Below are 18,462 nucleotides of genomic sequence, written 5' to 3'. Positions count from 1 at the left end.
TTCTGGTCACATTTCAATGGAATGGAATCTCATAATTGCATCACACAATTCAGCTTCAGTGGAATCTCATTATTGCATCACACAACTGATTCCATTTGAGTTGATCTGACTTTTCCAAATCGGCAACGAGGGAATCAGAAATGGATGAGCTCGGTAGGACTAAGCGAAAAAAGCCACCCCATTCAAGTATGTTAAAACTTTAAGTGAGACCTCAGCCACCACTATTCCCTGAATAATTAATTGATAGTGTGATTTTGTTGTTCACCCCAGCTTTGGAGAAAGTCAGTGAGCTTATCCTGCCCAGTATAGTACACAAGTTCCTGTTTAGTCCAGCATCTGAGTTCCCTGTAGCCAGACTCTTCATGGGGGCTGTCTTTGGAGCTTTCAGTGGGTCTGGTGAGAGCATACTGTTGTATTTGCATTGTATTTTAACATTATGGTTAGTTGAAATCATAGAGGGCTTATGTTGTTTTCATCTTTATTATAGCTTTATTCCTTGGACTTATGCACAACATTTCAATGAGCACCTTCCACAGAGTCATTGCTGGATATGTTTTTGTAGGTATGTCAGCATGTTAGCATGTGTGAGCATACAGCATGTTAATTTTGTGATGGTGATGTGGTGTTTTGGTTAAGAGTAATGCACTCCCGATCAACTGTCTGTGCTTTTACAGCAGCGTGTGTCCTAGGTGGGATGTTTTCTTCGTTTTTTCGCTGCACAGTGCTCCTGATGTTTCCTAGTATGCTTGGCTCCCGTGGACAGGCGTACCTTATAGTATTTGTCCTACATGGTCTCTATCAAGGTAAAAATATATATATATATATATATATATAATTTGTCTTGCCCTGTGTAGTGCAACTTCATACACAACTGAGCCACTTTATTAATCAAATAACTACAGATGATGCAGTCTGGGTGGATGTAGTATTGAGACACAACTTAATCTTTAAAGAATCAAACTCATTATACTTAATCCCACATCATTGTATAACTCATAGCACCATTTATGCTATTCTTTTCTAAGAGTTAAGACTGGGTTCAGGTACGCTGGTCAAACAATTAAGCAATAAACTTTTGTGTGGTTGCTCCACATCAGTGGCAAAGAAGGAGATATGTCAATGCTGATGCTGAGTTTAAACCTCTCTTTTGAACAATTACCAGACTTAACATGTTAGTCTCATTTGCCATGGTTTATTCTCTAAGGTCCCATCTCAAATATCCAAAATAATGTCCAGGATGTGGCCTTCTCCATGGGCTGTAACATAGACCTGCAAATCAGCCATAGTAAGATCATGTGGAGGGCAGTGACTGAGCCTTTTGTTCAGGTGCTGCAGGATATAGTGGTGAGTTCAACTGTGCAATAGTGTCATATTCAAGACATACAGCTAATATCTTAGTGTACTCTGAATGCATCCGTATTTGCATCTCTACTAGTCTGCACTTCAAGACTCAGATGTTTTGCAGCAGCAGTTCATACATACCTAAACGATTCAGTTTTTTAGGAGTTTACAGTTTTTTACAAATTCAGTAGTTTAAGCTTGTGCTGCACAATTATTTGTTTCAAAACTGGGGTCACAATTCATTTCAGTGCAGTCCAGTTTGGGTCATTCTGCACTAAGAGCCAGCACAAGAAAATGAACACTCCCATTCCCCCTATTTACAGTGACTGATGACTGTGGTGATTATTTTTATATATGTTATTTGGATATTTATTTCAATTATTCTTGATTTCATTAAGACAATGAGTCTAGTGTTTATACTTTGGTTTGTTTATATTTTTATAACACATAAGACATTTTTTCTGCTATTACTCAAACATTGCAAGTTTTGCAAAGTAAGTGCTTAAATATGTAGTCACATGGAGAAGTTTAAACAACCCTGGTCAAATGATATGTTTTTTGTTTTTCTAAGTGAAAATAAGTTACACATCCTCTACAGGAAGCTGCACAGTATACTGCACAATTTCTATTTGACATGTTGGAAAAACATTGAGACATAACAAATTAATTAAAAATTAAAAACTTTTGTACATGCCATATTTTATGTTTTATTTTTTCCATGATGTTAAATAATAGGAAGAAAATAATTGTGCATCAAAATATGCAGAGGTTTGCACTCTGTAGAGGATGTGTTAAGTTATTTTCAGTCAACAAAAAAAAAATTCAACAAAACATGTGATTTAACCAGGTGCATCCAAATTGTACAAATTAAATGTTATATTTTAAAGAACTGTCAGAGCTGTGATCTCAATTCTAAACCAAAAAAAAATCATGATTATCATTTAATCAACAATTGCGCAGCCTTTGAACAAGTGCTGTGATGCTCTGTCCAGCCCCTGCTTCTCTCCTGTTCCACAGCATGACAATGTGAAGCTCCAGAGAGAGGCCCAGAATGTGAGCAGGCAGTTCCAGGGCATCAGGGATGAGGTGATGGGCCAGTACGGATATGACAGCCAGAATCCCATAGCTGCAGGAAATAGTACCCAGGAACAGTATGCTGCAAAGACCATGATGCGCTGTGACTGTGGGTGCCACACTCTTACAGAACAACTTGAATGTTACTGTTATTTTAGTTCACCGTATTATATGGAGAACCTTTATAATTCAAGGAGGTGTATGTTCAACAGTGGACAGAAAGTGTTCGTCACAGTGATGCTATAAAAAAAAACACTTTTCATTCCCTTTCAGTGGATTTTAGAAAACCAAATTTTTCTAGATGAGATATGTGAAGAATTTATAAAGTTTCAACAACCTTTTACATCACTACAAGGTTTTATTTAGAACCCTTCATCCAAACCAAAGGACCTTTATTTTTAAGAGCATTCTATGTTTTATGTTCTGCTGTAGTCATCATTTGGTGGTATCCATTAAGCTGGTTCATCAACACTGTAAATTAGATGAATTTGCATGGTCACTGTGTCTTGTGTTGTAATGGATATAATGTTGTGTGTAGATGTGGTGAATCAAGGCATTGATCGCTGTCAGCAGTGGTTCAGTGCTAAGTGGGAGGAGTGCATGGACACAGTTAAATCCCCTGTTATCAACCACTTCCTCTGTGTGCCTATGAAGTTCGAATTCCTGTGTAATGTCATGAGAGGTAAGTGGTTATGTTGATGACTATGTTTGTCTGTTGGGTAACAGTATTTTCATCCCAAAAACATATGTCCAAACATTCTTAACTTTTAATGGGCCCATATCATGGAAAATCTTTTTTCCCCCCTTTTTTTTTAAATAAAACAATTTGATGTAGCATATAAACATTATTAAAGTTGTAAAATGTACCCCCAATACCTAGTGTATAAGGTTCTTATATGGAAATTAAGCTGCATAAAATGTGTTACTTCACATATATTCGCCTTTTCAGCCTACATCAGGTTATATCCGTCCATTCACCCTATGGGATTGTTCAGCCTGAACTTCTTTTTGAATGAGTCACAATACAGGCCAGCCATTCAGAGCAGACCTAATTTACATATATCAGTGTTAAAGGCACAGTGACAAAAAAACAGCCTATTTAATTCTGAGATATAAAGTTGGAAAATAGTCATGTAAATATGAACATATAAACCCACACAGATGTTACAAGTAAACCACAGAGGATAGAAATAAAATACAATGGCTATTTATGTTATGTTATATTAAGTTAATATGAAGAGATTTTATTCCAAGTAGTTTTAGAGCATTTGTATCGGCCCATTTATCATGAAATTGCCACACAATCTAAAGGACAGCTTCTGTATTCAGATCATGTAGAAAAACTTGTTTTTGTGCTTTGGACAAGTTATTACTTTTTTTTTTTATCAATTGCCTTGATGTGGCATAGATGACTTTACCTGATTTAGTGACATAACTTTGAATCAAGGCAGTCAGTTTTTCTAAACCACTTGAATAAACTCAATTATTTTTTTTTAATGTAGTTTTACTATGATAACACTTGTTTGTGCTAAATCAGAGTTATATTTATCTCAGTAATGACTCCATGGTGCAAGGAGGAGATCCCAGTAGAGGGCAACTTTGGCCAAACCTTTGACAAGCTCAATTTCTCCATCAGTAAACTTGGAGAACAGTTCACAACAAACATTGTGCTTCAGGTACAGTTTGTCTTGGAATACTTTAATTACCTGTTTGGTCTGTCTGTGCTGTATTCTGATAGAGAACATTGTTGAAATTCTGTAGCACAGTGGTTTTCAGAATAGTCCTCAGGGACCCCCAGACGGGCTATATTTTTGCTTTATCCCAACTCCAAACACAAAAATGTGGGACAGCAAAAGTGTGGATCGTCTAGGGGCCTGGAGGACCAGTTTGAGAATCACTATTGCAATGTAGTTCTTTGGCTCTGTAATTATGAAAGTTTACTTGATTAAAGGTTCAATACACACTGGGACCAGTAGCAGACTGTTCTGTACATGTACATGTCCTGAGTATCAGATAAAGTTAGTCTTGTACTGTGGCTTCTGTAGAAACTGGATCAGTCCACATACGGAGTCACAGATCTTCAGAATGAATTTCGCAACGAGCTGAGCAGGTCATTTCAGGAGAAGAGAGATATTGTTGAGCAGATAGCAAAGATTGTGCAGATGCTCCTGTCTTTCACGTTCATCACTATTTTTACTTCGTAAGTCTACGTATTCTCTCTTATACACACCTTGCTACTACTGGTTACTTAGTATGTCATGATTTTGCACTTAATGACAGGTTTATAACTGATGTGAAGTAGTTTTTGTAGAGGTAGTTTGTATTTACTGAAGGTCATAAACATATTATTTTTCTTGATTTTGGTCTCCAAAGGGCTTTTGGATACGCACAAAAGTACACTCGAGATATTTGCTTTGACAACGTCTACGTTACAACCTACTTTAGGCAGATTGATACACGGCGAAAGAGAGCAGTAAGACTAAGGTTGTTTCCCTATACCACGGATACTTGTTACCTTGTTCTCTAAGCTGACTATGAATGAATATTTCAGGGTAAGAGGTACCTGTTGCCTTTGAAGAAAGCAGAAAGGAGCGGTTTTATAGACCCTTGGAGCTTGAAGATCCATCCCAGCGAGTTCAAACTTGTGGTACAGTCTTTAGGATTACGTTAAATAAGTACTAACCCTTTTTGGATTTGTAAATAGAAGCTTTAGCTTTGCTGTTACTAAACCATAAAAGGACATAAAGATGTGATAAAATGTAATCTCTACTGTATAGATAGCGGGCCTGGTGCAGGTTGTTTCTCTGGCTCTCTTTGTAAGTGTTATTCTGGCCACTGATGGTATTCTTTACCACATCTTCAACATCATCCGTAGACACACCTTTACAGAGTATTCCCTTACAAGTGAGTATAACATATGTGTTTTAACACAGGTAACAGAACCTTGTAACTTTATAGGATGAGTAGTTTTATTGTATACTAATGTAGTAAGATTGTATTCCCAGCAATTTTGGACTGTTTCTACTGGTACATATATTATGAAATGTTTACACAATGTAAAGGCCAGCAAATGTTTTCAAATGGTGTAAAAATGAAAACAAAAAAATTACATATTTATATGACAGTGACGATGTATTTGTAAATGTTTCTGAAATGTGTGCCAATTCTTGTTGCTGGTTTTATAGGCAGTCATGACATACGCATTGATGTTGATGGAGAGTCCATGTTAGCTAAGCTCCTGCGGAAAACTATCGGTGCATTCAACACCACCTCCAAGCTGGACATGCAATCCAGTAACCAGCGTAAGTGACCTACCTGCTGACTTACTGCCATTGTTTAATCCAAATCAGACACCAAGGCTCAGAGAATCCGTCTTGTGAATCATAGATTCTAGTAGCATTCAAGGTCCCACATTTATAGTTGAAGCCTTGGCACACAGTCTTTAGCAACCTCTTCAACCTCTGCTGAGCTGGATTTAGTTAATGAGCTGTTTGGTTTCCTCCTTTAGAGGTCAGAGGTGGCATGTAATGTGGTTATAGTCCATTCACAATATAGCCTACAGTAAGGCTAACACCACTTCCATTCCACTGCATTCAACTCTTCGTGCATGTCATATCACTCATATGATATTTGATTTAATATGCAAACACAACGGATGGTGAGAACCAGAGAGTTGTTAAGCATTCTCTGAGAATAGCGTTCTATAAGAATACTCTTAGTCTGTCTGTCACTTAAAATGTGTGACAGTGTCTTCAGGCCAGAGATCTATAATAAAAGAGCTGCGTTAACATGAATATTGCATGAGCATGTTTGGTCTGGCTGTGAGCTTAAGCTGATCAAGGTTGCTGGATGAGGCAGTTAAAACTGAGGAGAGCTTAGTCTGGCCTCTGTCCAACCAGGTCTGATGATGGTAGGCCAGCAGCACATGGGTGCATGCAGTGGCTGTTGATAGGGCTATTTTTAAGCAGGACAAGGGCCATGGCAGATCTCACACACTGTAGTTTTTATTTTGATTACCTTCTGCATTATTAGTTCATTTATATGGCATTATATCATTCAGGGACCAAAAAATGAAGATCAGGCCATCCAGGCATGTTAAGTCAGTCATATTTTTAGAATGTCATCCTGCGTTCAGAAAAAGGTGGCTCTGAATCCTGTAATCGCTCTTGATCTGTTCAGTTGTCACTAGAATTGTTTATTTGTTCCGGTCTCAGATTCTGAGGCAAGGACAAAATGGGTTCATGAAGGCCTACTTTTTTCAAAATACGTCCGTGTATATGTGTATGCGAACAGGTTAGCTTTAGAGTCGGTCTTACTACATATAGGCATAAACATATAATACATATAGGACCCTTATTACATGTAGAAGGAGACTACATGTAAGGAAAATAAGTGAAAAAAACAGAAGTTTCCAAAGAGTTTTTATTATTATAACCAAACAACCATGCAAGACCAAGTAGACCACCAAACTGTCAACATCAGATAAACAGCACTTAAAGGAATAGTCTGGAGAAAAAATCGAAAAAAATTGAATGATATATCAAATACCTTAGATAAGGCTGGTAAACTATGACATGTTTGATATCTGATGTCTGCTTCTTTAGTTCACAGAGAAAGATGCTAGACTAACAAATACTGAACTTAGGCTATCACTAATCTTATCTGGGAAATACATGGCAAGATCTTGGCAATTTATTTGCTTCAAAAAGCAATGTAAACAAGTTTAAAAAATAAATAATTTAGTTAGTACTATAATTTAGTCTGGACAGATAGACCTTATTTAAACATGTAAGCTAAAACTTGAACTAGATTTTTATCCATACGACGTCCTGCTTTGTAGTACTACTCCACTTTCAAGCTGGATTGCAAGGGGTGTGTTGTACATCAAACCATCACTACGCAGGTATTTCGTTGTGTTTTTTAGCATAGCTAAGGTTTCATAACTATAAGACAGTTAGCTGGAATCTGCACCTTGAATAACAGTAAAGCTACAAAAAGGAAGCATTTTGTATAAACAGTAAACAGGACACAAAAGTCTGTGTGCAGTTAGGAATATTACCACAAATTCTCTAATGATGCAGAAACATGAAAACTGTGGCTTTTGGCAATAAACCACAAACTAGCAAGAGTTCATTAAAAGTATCTTGCAAAAGTATCAACTCTGTAATTAAGATTTCACACAGCCCCACCTTTGGATGTCTTGCGTCGAATGATACCACATGTTGTGCTGAGGTAAAAGTAGTTCCGGTTATTTACAATGGCCCCCCTGTCACTCATTTATGCAGAGAAGTTTATTTTTGTTTTTATAGACTAGCTGGTTGATCTTTTTGAGGTGCGTATGAAGACAGTCCAGTGCTTGTTAGCAATATGCTAGCCCAGCATATCCCATTGTAAACAAAAGAAGTGAATTCAAGAAACCAAATATCTTCCTGATCAACTGCATCTGGGGTAAATCATGAAAGGATGTGTAGATGTCAAGAAGTCATTACTGAAAAAACAAGAAACATGAAGAAAGAAAAAGTGAAAATCAAAGCTACTGGTGTTCTCAGAACAATGGACTGAACAGCCCTCAACATCATTGAATGTGTTTGGCCCTGGCTCATGAGAAGCAGAAAAGGAAACTAACTTTTAAGACTGAATTTTGCACCCCTGGTAATTATGAGCAAAAAAAGCTGTAAAAAATTCTTAATTACTCATTCTTTTTCATCTTTGATTCAAAATATTAGCAAAAATCTAACCTTTACTTAAAGTGTAGTGATTGAAAGAAATCTTGTGATGAACAAAAAAAAATTATTGGCACCCCTAGAAATTCTTTAGGACCAGAGAAAAAGACCAGAGAAAACAGCACTGATGTAAGACAAAAGTTTGTTGAACTGCACAAATCAGGAAGTGGCTACAAGAAAATAGCTAAACAGCTGAAAATGCATATTTCCACTATCAGAGCAATAATTAAGTAGCTTAAAACAACTAAGAATCTGCTGTCAAGGACCAACAAACTCAAGTGGCCACAGTTTGCCAGACGTTACAGGAACTTTCAAGGGGGCGGTGTTCTATGGTCAGATGAGGCCAAAATAGAGATAGAGAGGTGAGTTTGGCATGGACACAAGAAAGCCATGTAGAGAAGTACCTTATCCCCAATGTGAAGTATGGTGGTGGATCTATGATACTGGGGAGATATGTTTCTTCCAAAGGCCCTAGTCAATTTATTCAGATACATGGTTTCCAGCAACAAAATCAAGAATTACAATCAAAACCTGACCGCCTCAGGTAGGAAGATTAATAACCTTCCAGCAGGACAATGATCCAAAGCACACCTCAAAATCAACACACAAATGGTTCACTGACCACAGCATCAAGGTCAGTGTCACACATGTGCTTAAATGTAAACAGAAATGAAGAATCGGTAATATTTCTTCTTCATTTATGTTTAAATGAAAGAATTCCAGATTTTCAATGTGGTCTCAGACTTTTGGACCCAAATGTATGTGTGTACGAACATTATATTAAAAAAACTTTGTGTGTGTGTGTGTGTGTGTGTGTGTGTGTGTGTATGTGCGCATGCAGAGTGTCTCCCACAGCCTCGTGCTCTGAGCCAGGCAGATTACCTATGGAGTGTCCTCCCATTGTTGCTGATGGGCCTCATGTGCTGCCTGCAGGTTTACACTAACCGCCTGCGGAGGGTCATCACCACCTTCTACTTCCCCAAGGTAATACAACAAACCTTTACTGATAAATAAGAAGAAGGAAAGCAGACATCTTTAGTGTATAGTGTCATACGTAATAAGGCATCTGCTTTATCATAGTTGCTTAAACACATGATTGTAGGCTTCAACTCCAGCACTACATATCTCATAGCTCTCATAGTGCTTGTATGCTTAGAAAATATAGTCACATTCTACAAACAACCTATTGTAAAGCACACTAAAATATGCATAGAAACATGGTACATTACAGCAAATATACAGTATAATACTAAGTTATGATCTGACTGCTTTTAGTGCACAACATGTGCACAGCATAGTGCACTACCTACTCTAATGGCAGGAATATGTCACTTGCAGAAGATTTAATAAACAATAAACATTTGCTTTAATGATAATTATATTGAGGATTGTTTATTAAACGTGTGTTTAACATGCTATTCAGACCCTGCTATTCATGCTATTCAGACCCAGCTATTCAGACCCTGTTAAATTTACTTACATGTTTTGCAAAACTCTTCTTTTTCTTGTAACAAGTGGGTGTTTTAGTTTTTGAGGTGGTTCAGTACGTTCACAGTAAACAAGTCATCAAGTGTGCTGGCCATTCATTAGGAACTTCTTATCCGTCCCAGGGCAGAGCAGCTTGAATGACTCACTGTGCTGCATGTGCAATCTCTCCCTGCTAAGCGCCGATCACGTTTAGTATTACATAACCAAACAGATGTAACATGATATCCATAGCGCTAATTCTAGTACTATATTACATACTGTACATGCACACAGCTAATGCCTAGCATTAATCCACGCACACACACACAGTACCACATGATCAGCTCACCTCTCACACTCAATACTCAGCTTGAACTTTAGATTTAACCCATTAATGTCCATATCTGAAATTTTACCTTGCTCCATATCCTCTCTGAACTTTCTTATATACAAAATTCTTAAATCAGTAACACCATAAGGCTAAATACTGAGTTTTTATTACTTAATCTACCATATTAAATCTAGTCATTTGGTCACATATGACTACTTATTAACAACACAATCTACAATCCCAATTTGATTGTGAGTAAAAGTATAAAACAATCAATAAAGAAAAGTCAAATGAGTAATGTTAGATGTTCATCCAAGGTATAACTACACTAGATATAACTGACCAGGAAATTTGCAAAAGACACATTAAAGTGCCCATATCGTGGAAAATGTGAATACAATGTGTAAGTTTTAAAACATACCATTAACTCCCTAGCCTATAAATAGAAACAGCTGCAATATCTCAAATCTCATTTTATATCTCAAAAATTCTTTGTTTTTGAGATATAAAATTTATACATATATAACCACCTATTCAGCCTATAGCAGTTCAGCTCAACTCATTCATATTGCAGTTATAAGGAGTGTTTCAGCCTGGGCTGCTTTTTGTATGATGCGCAATACAGTACAGACAATCAGTATAGAGATAATTTACATAAATAAGTCTTAAAGGGCCCATATCACGAAAAAAAACAAATATCCATCTTTTTTTTTCAAATAAAGGAGTTTGAAGTTACATATATAAACATTGTTAAAGTTTCAAAACATACCATTGACTACCCAGTCCATTTGGTCAATTTACAAAAAATAAACTGCAAAAACAGCTTGTTTTGAATTCATTGTATCTGTGATGTCACAACAAAAACAGCACATTTACAAGTATCTAACTTTTCAGCCCACAGCAGATTTGCTGCGCCCATTCATATTGAAGTTGTATGCTGTGTTTTAGCTCTGAGTGCTTTTTGAATGGGGCCTAATACAGGGCCACCAATCAGAACAGAGGTAATTTATCTTATATCAGTCTTAAAGGCATAGTAACAAAAACAGCCTGTTTAATTCTGAGGGATAAAGAGAGGAAGGAAAATGGTCATGTAAGAATGACGTACTACTGTGTTGTTGGTGCATAAAAGGACACAAATGTTATTAGTGGACCTCAAGGGTAAAAATAAAATAGAGGAAATATTGTCCCTTTAAAGGGTAGGTTCCCTGTTTTCAATTAGTTTGAATGAACTATATTACATTCTCAAAGCTGTTTTGTTCAATTTCTTTTGTACAAATTAGGTCAGTTTGCAGTAGGAATTAATGGAGCTTTGTATTTCAAACGCATTTGCCTGGAGGCTTTGTCTGGGTGTTGACTTTCATTTTAGTCACGTGATGAAGCCTATGAAAAATCAAATTGTGATTAAAAAATACCACCTTCACTGTTTAATGCCACAGTTCTTGATTCCAGCCATGTTCCCTATGCGGCTCACTTTTGTAATTGTATTTTATCCAGCACAAACATGCATTCTTAAGCTCTTTAAATTGAGCTGATCCTGCTGGTTTAAGAGAATGGGTAAAAGAAGAAATGTGCAGTGCAAGCGGCTTCTAGCACTGGAGCTGAGAAACACAGCTACAGTGATCTAAAAAGATCTGTTATAGTAACTAATGCATTGAAAAGCATGAAACATAAGCAACTAATTAGGAGCAAGGAGCTTATGTCTTACACTCAAAAAGGACAAATAGAGGGACTTCAGCACATGATGTGTGTTCAGCTGCTGGCCTTTCTCCCAGTCAATGCGTGTTTAAATCAGGATTTCCAGCAGGAGAATATTTATTATTGTGCAGCCCGTTGTTTTGCTGTTGCGCTCTTGGCACAGGAAGGTTTGAACAAACGTTAAAGGTCCCCCATATCCAGCAAAATCGAAACAAACAGTGCACAATGTTGCACAAAATTACTTTCCCTCATATAGTTATTATTTACTGTCATTTATGAAACAACAATAAACTCCAGGGTTCCACTCAGTTCTCACAGATTGCTTTCTGTGATACAGGGTCAGACGTTGTTCAGTGTTGCAAGCTCTGTGTGGAAATGAAGGCCCATTGGACTTTAAATAAATGTTATTACTTATAACTTGAATAACATTTTAGCTTCCTCAGGGTGAACAGCCAACTGGGCTCATATTTGTTTTGGATGATTAATCTTAATTCCCAATTAGGCAACAAGACCATTGAAAAGATAATGCAGTATTTCAGTGCATTTGATGTCTCAGAAGAGTTGCAGAATGATGTAAAACTCTTACATAATAAAAACAGGACTTGGCTGTTAGCATCATTCACAGCACTTTGAAACTTGGAATTGTGCTTCATTGGGTTTCACTGAGTTCAGTTGGCTTAACAGAAAATGAAGTGTGAGAGAGGAGAAACGTCCTGTGTGTTTGTGTGTGTGTGTGTGTGTGTGTGTGTGTGTGTGTGTGTGTGGTAGTAATAAGCCAAGAGGGTTTACAGTAATAGCATTAGACACAGTATTCTGAGGGCCCGTGCGGCCGTAAGGATTAGGTGCTCCTTCAGGATTGAAACAGCTGCCACATCAATAAGACTATTACACAGTTCACTCTCAGATATATAGCTCACTGCTTTCAGCAATGCTCTATATTGTCCAATTTATAAGATTCATAACTAGGTGATAGCAGTCAGACTCCACTCTTGTTTAGCTGTAGAATTCCCTGAAAGCTCCAGGATTCATAAGTTCATGAACCCTTTAATGTGTGATGTTGCCATATGGCAACAATTACTTTCTGTTTCTACAATATAGAAGACATTTTCCCATTTCATTGGGAAACTGAATGCTTTATGTTTAACATTGGATACTTTTATACTTTTGCACTTTATGCATACTTGGCTTTAATGTTTTTTTTTCTCTTTATGCTTGGGCAGTGAATATGGTTATGTCTTTCGGCAGTGTAAAACAAAAAAATAAATGTAAAAAATTTGATTAATTATGCCATGTACAATAAGACAAATATTTACATGCAAATTTAATAATGCATGCAGTGATATGTTAGTGGTCAGCCATGCAGTGGTCAGCCTAACGATACAATGGCTGAAGAGCTTTAAACATTGCCCACAAAATTGAGCACTTAAAAAAATTAGGACAGTATCTTATATATTACACATAACTAATTTCTTGTGAATGTGTTTGGATCTTCCATTTGTGTTGACCTGCCTGTTTTTTGTCCTGGACAGAGAGAGAAAAGACGCATTCTTTTCCTCTATAACCTGCAGATCCAGAGACGCATTTCATGTGTCAACAGACTGTGCAAACGACTGAGGAGGCGACAAATACCACCAAACGTGGTTTGTATGCACGACTTTCACTAAACTTTCATTCCTAAAAAGAACTATAAACCATCCACACTGGTTTTTAGCTCAGAACTTTATTGCTAATGCTTAACCCTTAGAAGTCTAGAGTTATTGTTGTTTAGACAATTACATAGCTACATAATGAGTATCATTTACATTCAATTTACATTCTGTAAAACAGGTTTAAATCAGCACCTCAGACTTCTCCCCATTTGTTTCAATGTTAATAAATTGCAGAAAAAGAAATGTTAAAGATTAATTTTCTTTTCATAAAACAAGATCTTAAGCACAACTATACGTTTTCATTACATTCAAATCATAAAATATCTTCTCTTCTATTTACAGTTTGGTAGCATTTGAAAGTTTTGAATCTGCACTTTTGACAGAATTTCTCAGCTTGTTTCAACGAGCTACTGCTGACAAATAATTGATAAAAGATTATGTTTTTGTTGTTGCCAGCGACTTCTAAGGGTTAAAATTCCACTTTTCAGTGGCATTAAAAGTTGTATTCATATGCATTATGAATACTACTATGAATTTTTAATAAACTCTAGAGAGAGTTTTTGGCATGATCGTAAATGCAGATCCTAGTCCTAGAATATTATGGAAGGAATCTGAGAGAATAATGGACCGAAGGAAACTTAAGTTTGCAGTTCTGCAATTAATTCTGCAACACTTTCATCATATCACCATAATCAACAAATAGAAACTAGGATGACAGAATCACCCTGATAACCTCCCCCCGTCTCTCTCTCTTTCTCTTTCCCAGGTGTTATCTATGCTGCTGTCTCCTCTGGAGTGGGTGGGCTGTAGGCTTTGTTGGTGCTGGGTATGTGAGGAGTTTGTGAGACAGAGCCAGGCCGTGCAGTGTCCTGCTCCTCACTGCACCGCTCTCTACTGTCTGCAGTGCTGGAGAGACATGAGCAGTTGCTACGTCTGCTCAGTCTACACACAGAGTGAGCCTCAGGACAGCGACTCTGATACAGATGTTTACTATGTCAACTGATTTCATACTCTCTCAGCAAGCAAAACAAACTATTTTAACCTTCAACACAACTAGGCATTACTATTTAAATAGAAAAAATATAAACAAAAAAACATCCCCATGAATAAACAAGCATGTCACTTCCACTGTGTTGATGGTTCTTACCCATCATGCATATCTTTGTCAAGCCTTAGTAAAGGTTACAAAGGTGATTTGTTTATGCAGAAAGTTAGCTACTGTAATCATAGCCTAATTAAGAGTGTCTTAAGTGTGTCTTATTGTAGTCAGTAACTATGGATTATTATGGATTTATTTATGATGTTTTATTCGACTCTGGTGGTTTAGGCTGAAAAACAGAATGTAAAATGGACAAATTAATGTTATCAAGAAAAAAAACTCTGGGTCATATGTATATATATATATATATATATAGATATATATAGATATATATATATATAGATATATAGATATATAGATTTTCAAATTTAAATTAGCAGCATAACAGTAAACCTCTATATATATTATTAAATTAGAAATCATATATATATATATACACACACACATTAGTGTTAGGTTATGTTTTTATGTTCATATATTAGTGTTATGTTTTGGTTTATTAGACATAAGGTTTTTTTCATGCTTCCTATGGTTGTCTTTTATTTCCATTATGAATATAGGAGGTACAATCAATAAACTCTTTCAGTCTTTTCATATTGTATGAGAGTTTAAGTCGTTTCTAAACTATAAATGTTATTTTCATAATTAGATTATATATTATCAATATTTTTATGTCCCTGAAGTTACTGTCTCTTTAAATAAAGATCTGTCCTGTGATGTGATATTATCTCTAGAACTGACGTACATTAAATGAGTTATTTTGTTAGAGCGTTAAGACTACTTTTCATATTTACCCCCCAAAAAGAAAGAAACTAAGAAACAAATAAAGAAAGAAGGTGCAGTGATGTTGCAGTCCAAATCACCGGGCAGTGAAGGGTTAACATGCTGAAGGAAATCCCGCCTTGCTGGGCTGGGCTCGGAGCTAGACGCGATTCCTCCATGTAAACATTCACTTCAGCAGGAGCTCCAGAGCCGTGCGGCCACGCCGAAGAGAGAGGGAGATCTACGCAGGTTAGGAACTGAGAAAAAGTAGAAGCGATTTCTTTTCTCGTCTTGGTGAAACTGATTCTGATTCTGAAAGAGTGATAAGCGGACAGGGCCGAGATCCAGCCTTCAGTTTTGATCGTAGACTCAGCAGCAGGTGAACGAGACAAGACACACGAGCTACTACGCCTTTACGCATTTTTACACTGCTGTTTTAGTGCCTGTGCGAACAGCCAGGCACTGTGTTGCTGTTCCATAGACTGACTAAGGACTGGATTTAAGTCTTCTGATTAGTGCTGGCTCCGTGGAAGTCCTGTGAGAGCTGTGAGAGGTCAGACTGGCTCTAGATCTGGACTTTTTTGCTGCCTGTGGTGTGTAATGAAACATAGAGGAGGATGACCCCCGATTGCCACCTGATAACGGTTTTATGGCGAGCCTTTCTCACTGTGCTGCTGTTTGAGGGCACTCCTCCTCTTCTGGCCTCCACACAGACTCTATTACCTGGAAACACTAGCCTTGGACCGCTGGAAGATGGCGAGCCAGCAGCATCATCTGCACCTGTGGGAGTGCTGAATACTGATAGCAGAGCTGCTGCAGACAGATATGGACCAAACAGTACTGAAATATCTCACTCTTCACACTCAGGTATGAGTCACTCATTCACTGAGCCTTGGTTAGGGGAGCTGTACTTGGTAGGCCTACAATGTAAGTTACTAAAATTATAGGTACTATAAAGATGCCATTAAGGACTAATTGAAGCCCTAAAGAACCTTTCAGTGGATGGTTCTTCAAAGAACCACTTTTCTAAATGAGATGTGCTGTGTGAAGAGCCTTTTTAAAGTTCAGAAAACTCACATAATATAAAAGTTCTGTAATGTAAATACAGACAAACAAGTATTGTCAATAGAATTATCTTGATAAACGATATAATGCATGCATTTTTAACTGAACAATGAATAGAATCATTGTACAAGAGGGATGTTTAAGTAAAAGTGCAGCAATTAAAAAACTCACATTGAATGCAAAAGAGGAATGAAAAAATGACAATTTGCATAATATTGGCAGTATTCAAATTATTGAAATATTTAATTATCTCAGTTATCAGCTCAAGGCTCTTCTGTTTCCAAGAGCCATACATCCAAGCCAAGAGCCAGAATACTTTTAAGAGCATAGAGGTGTGTTTTCTGTCCCTATGATCCAAAGAGCTCTTTAGACCCAGATAACTATGCCATATATTAAAACCAAACTTGGGAAGATTTATGAGGCATTGAACTGTTTGCCACGACGGCACTTTTCAGGAGTGTGTGTCTCGTGCACCTCGTGCACTTACACGGGGAGTCAGAACAGCACCTGTCAGATTTACAGTGCAGGCCACAAACCACATAGCTTCCCATTCACACCAAGACAAGCATGGGGAGATTTAGTTTATTTAGCTGATTTCTTTGCTCAGATACACCAACTAAATCTGGAAATGAATGAACTGAATCAGGTATATTTAAGCAAGGAGATCACAAAATTATGTTTAATTTTGAATCAGAAATGAACACCTGTGATCTGTAGTTTGTCATAAAGTCATGAGGATTCTTTCTACTTGTCATTTCCTATGAGAACTCCTCCTCGGTCATTGTAGTTTTCTGTAGCAAAATCTGTCATGCTTAATATTTACATGTCCATTTTCCAATATCTGTTTGTCTCTTATAATTAGACAGGATGTTTTTGTTACTGTGCCTTTAAGACTGATATATGTAAATATGCTGTATTCTGATTGACTGTCCTAAATTGTGCATCAGTCAAAAGGCAGTCTAGGCTGGTACAATTCTTCTGACTTCCGCGTGAATGGGAAGAGCTAAACTGCCGTAGGCTGAATAGATGGACATATGTAGATGCATTCGTTTTTTATGACATCACAAAAACAATTAACTCAAAATGGGCTCTTTTTTTGCTGCTCATATGGACTATATGGACTGCGGAGTGAATGGTATGATTTAACACTTTGGCATATTTGCATTCTACATCAAACTCGTTTATTCCAAAAAAAACTGTTGAAAATGTGTTATTTTCATGATATGGGTCCTTGAAATTGTAAGGCTCTTTAGAGAACCAAAAGTGGTTCATTTATGGCATTGCTTCAGAGAACCTCATTTGGCACAATTATTTTAAAAGAGTGTACACTAAAGTAAGTTAAGTTTCCCTATAGAGTAGTTACCAGATTTGTCTTAATAGATAATTGTTGAGTTAGTTAAATAACATCAAGCTAGAAAAATGTGATAGTTTCAATCTGGAGTATGTAAATGTATGGGCTTCACAAGAACAAAAAGTGTGAATGAAGTCAATAAACTCCTTGTTGTTTTTTACAACTGAGCAAAAATTGTATTGTAAAGTAGGTCCAGTGTCAAGGGTTCTCACTATGAAGTTCAGTAGTGAGTAAAGAGCCAGCATGTATGAATGTTTACTCACATTCAGTACACACAAACGCTTCTCTCAGGTCTGACCACTGGATGGTACTTTACTGCCATGGTCACCATATGGTACACAGTGTTGTGTTATGATTCATGTGAGAAAATTAGATGATGTTTGGATGATTGGATGATGATGTATCCAAGATCTAATAGGTTGAGCACAGATGTCATTTACAGTGCAGCATGAAAGGAAGTGAATAAGACAGCATTGTGTCGTCTAAGGGGAGTGTAGACAAACCAGAGCTTCCCAAAATTAATATTAAAAAGGTGATTGGTATTACTATGTTAATATTTTGGGCACAACTTTAACAGTAATTTACTAAATACAAACTGCACAAAACCTGGATTCTTTGAAAAGACAATGGGAATGGTATACAGAGTTACTGCTGTTGCAGGCAATGTGCTTATACATGTGGCTGCTTGAGAAATTATAGAATGAATGAACAGCAGCAGTATTGAATAACGTCATTGTAAAATTCATAAATATTGTCACTACTCTGACTGTATCTAAATGTGTATAGTTCAGATTTTAATTTAAATGCATTGCTTTTGCTGTCTGGCACAGACTACTCAGAGTTGAGACTGTTGCTAATCCACATCTGTGTATACAGAGTTACTGCAGCTGTAGGTAACACACACA

At 37.0% G+C, this 18,462-nt stretch overlaps 2 protein-coding genes across 4 annotated transcripts in view; both read left to right on the top strand.

Moving 5' to 3' along the window:
* The first annotated feature begins 140 nt into the window (after positions 1–140).
* Positions 141–14,283, top strand: dcst1 (DC-STAMP domain containing 1). Its single transcript, XM_036578198.1, has 16 exons — positions 141–186; positions 271–396; positions 488–562; positions 675–803; positions 1,205–1,344; positions 2,359–2,524; positions 2,954–3,097; positions 3,970–4,091; positions 4,461–4,615; positions 4,789–4,888; positions 4,967–5,062; positions 5,193–5,319; positions 5,601–5,717; positions 8,980–9,122; positions 13,161–13,271; positions 14,047–14,283. Exons 1-16 carry the CDS (start codon positions 141–143, stop codon positions 14,281–14,283), a joined length of 2,034 nt encoding a protein of 677 aa, XP_036434091.1.
* Positions 14,284–15,321: 1,038 nt separating this feature from the next.
* Positions 15,322–18,462, top strand: part of adam15 (ADAM metallopeptidase domain 15) — a 41,891-nt gene continuing 38,750 nt past the window's right edge. For all 3 annotated transcript variants that reach the window (XM_036583474.1, XM_036583467.1, XM_036583458.1), the window contains exon 1: positions 15,322–16,008. In XM_036583474.1, coding sequence (XP_036439367.1) covers positions 15,759–16,008 — 250 coding nt within the window. In that variant the 5' untranslated portion in view covers positions 15,322–15,758. The remainder of the gene's footprint in view (positions 16,009–18,462) is intronic.

The sequence above is a fragment of the Colossoma macropomum genome, unplaced genomic scaffold (assembly GCF_904425465.1).
Source record: "Colossoma macropomum unplaced genomic scaffold, Colossoma_macropomum, whole genome shotgun sequence".
In the NCBI taxonomy this organism is placed as follows: Eukaryota; Metazoa; Chordata; class Actinopteri; order Characiformes; family Serrasalmidae; genus Colossoma; species Colossoma macropomum.
The sequence above is the reverse complement of the archived record's forward strand: the minus strand, read 5'-3'. Positions and strand labels throughout refer to the sequence as shown.

Excerpts from the sequence above, each read along its gene's own strand:
- dcst1 (XM_036578198.1), top strand. The coding sequence starts at position 141 with ATGGATGAGCTCGGTAGGACTAAGCGAAAAAAGCCACCCCATTCAA. Across the intron at positions 4,616-4,788 it reads TTCATCACTATTTTTACTTC|GGCTTTTGGATACGCACAAA; the intron begins GTAAGTCTACGT and ends TGGTCTCCAAAG. Across the intron at positions 4,889-4,966 it reads ATACACGGCGAAAGAGAGCA|GGTAAGAGGTACCTGTTGCC; the intron begins GTAAGACTAAGG and ends TGAATATTTCAG.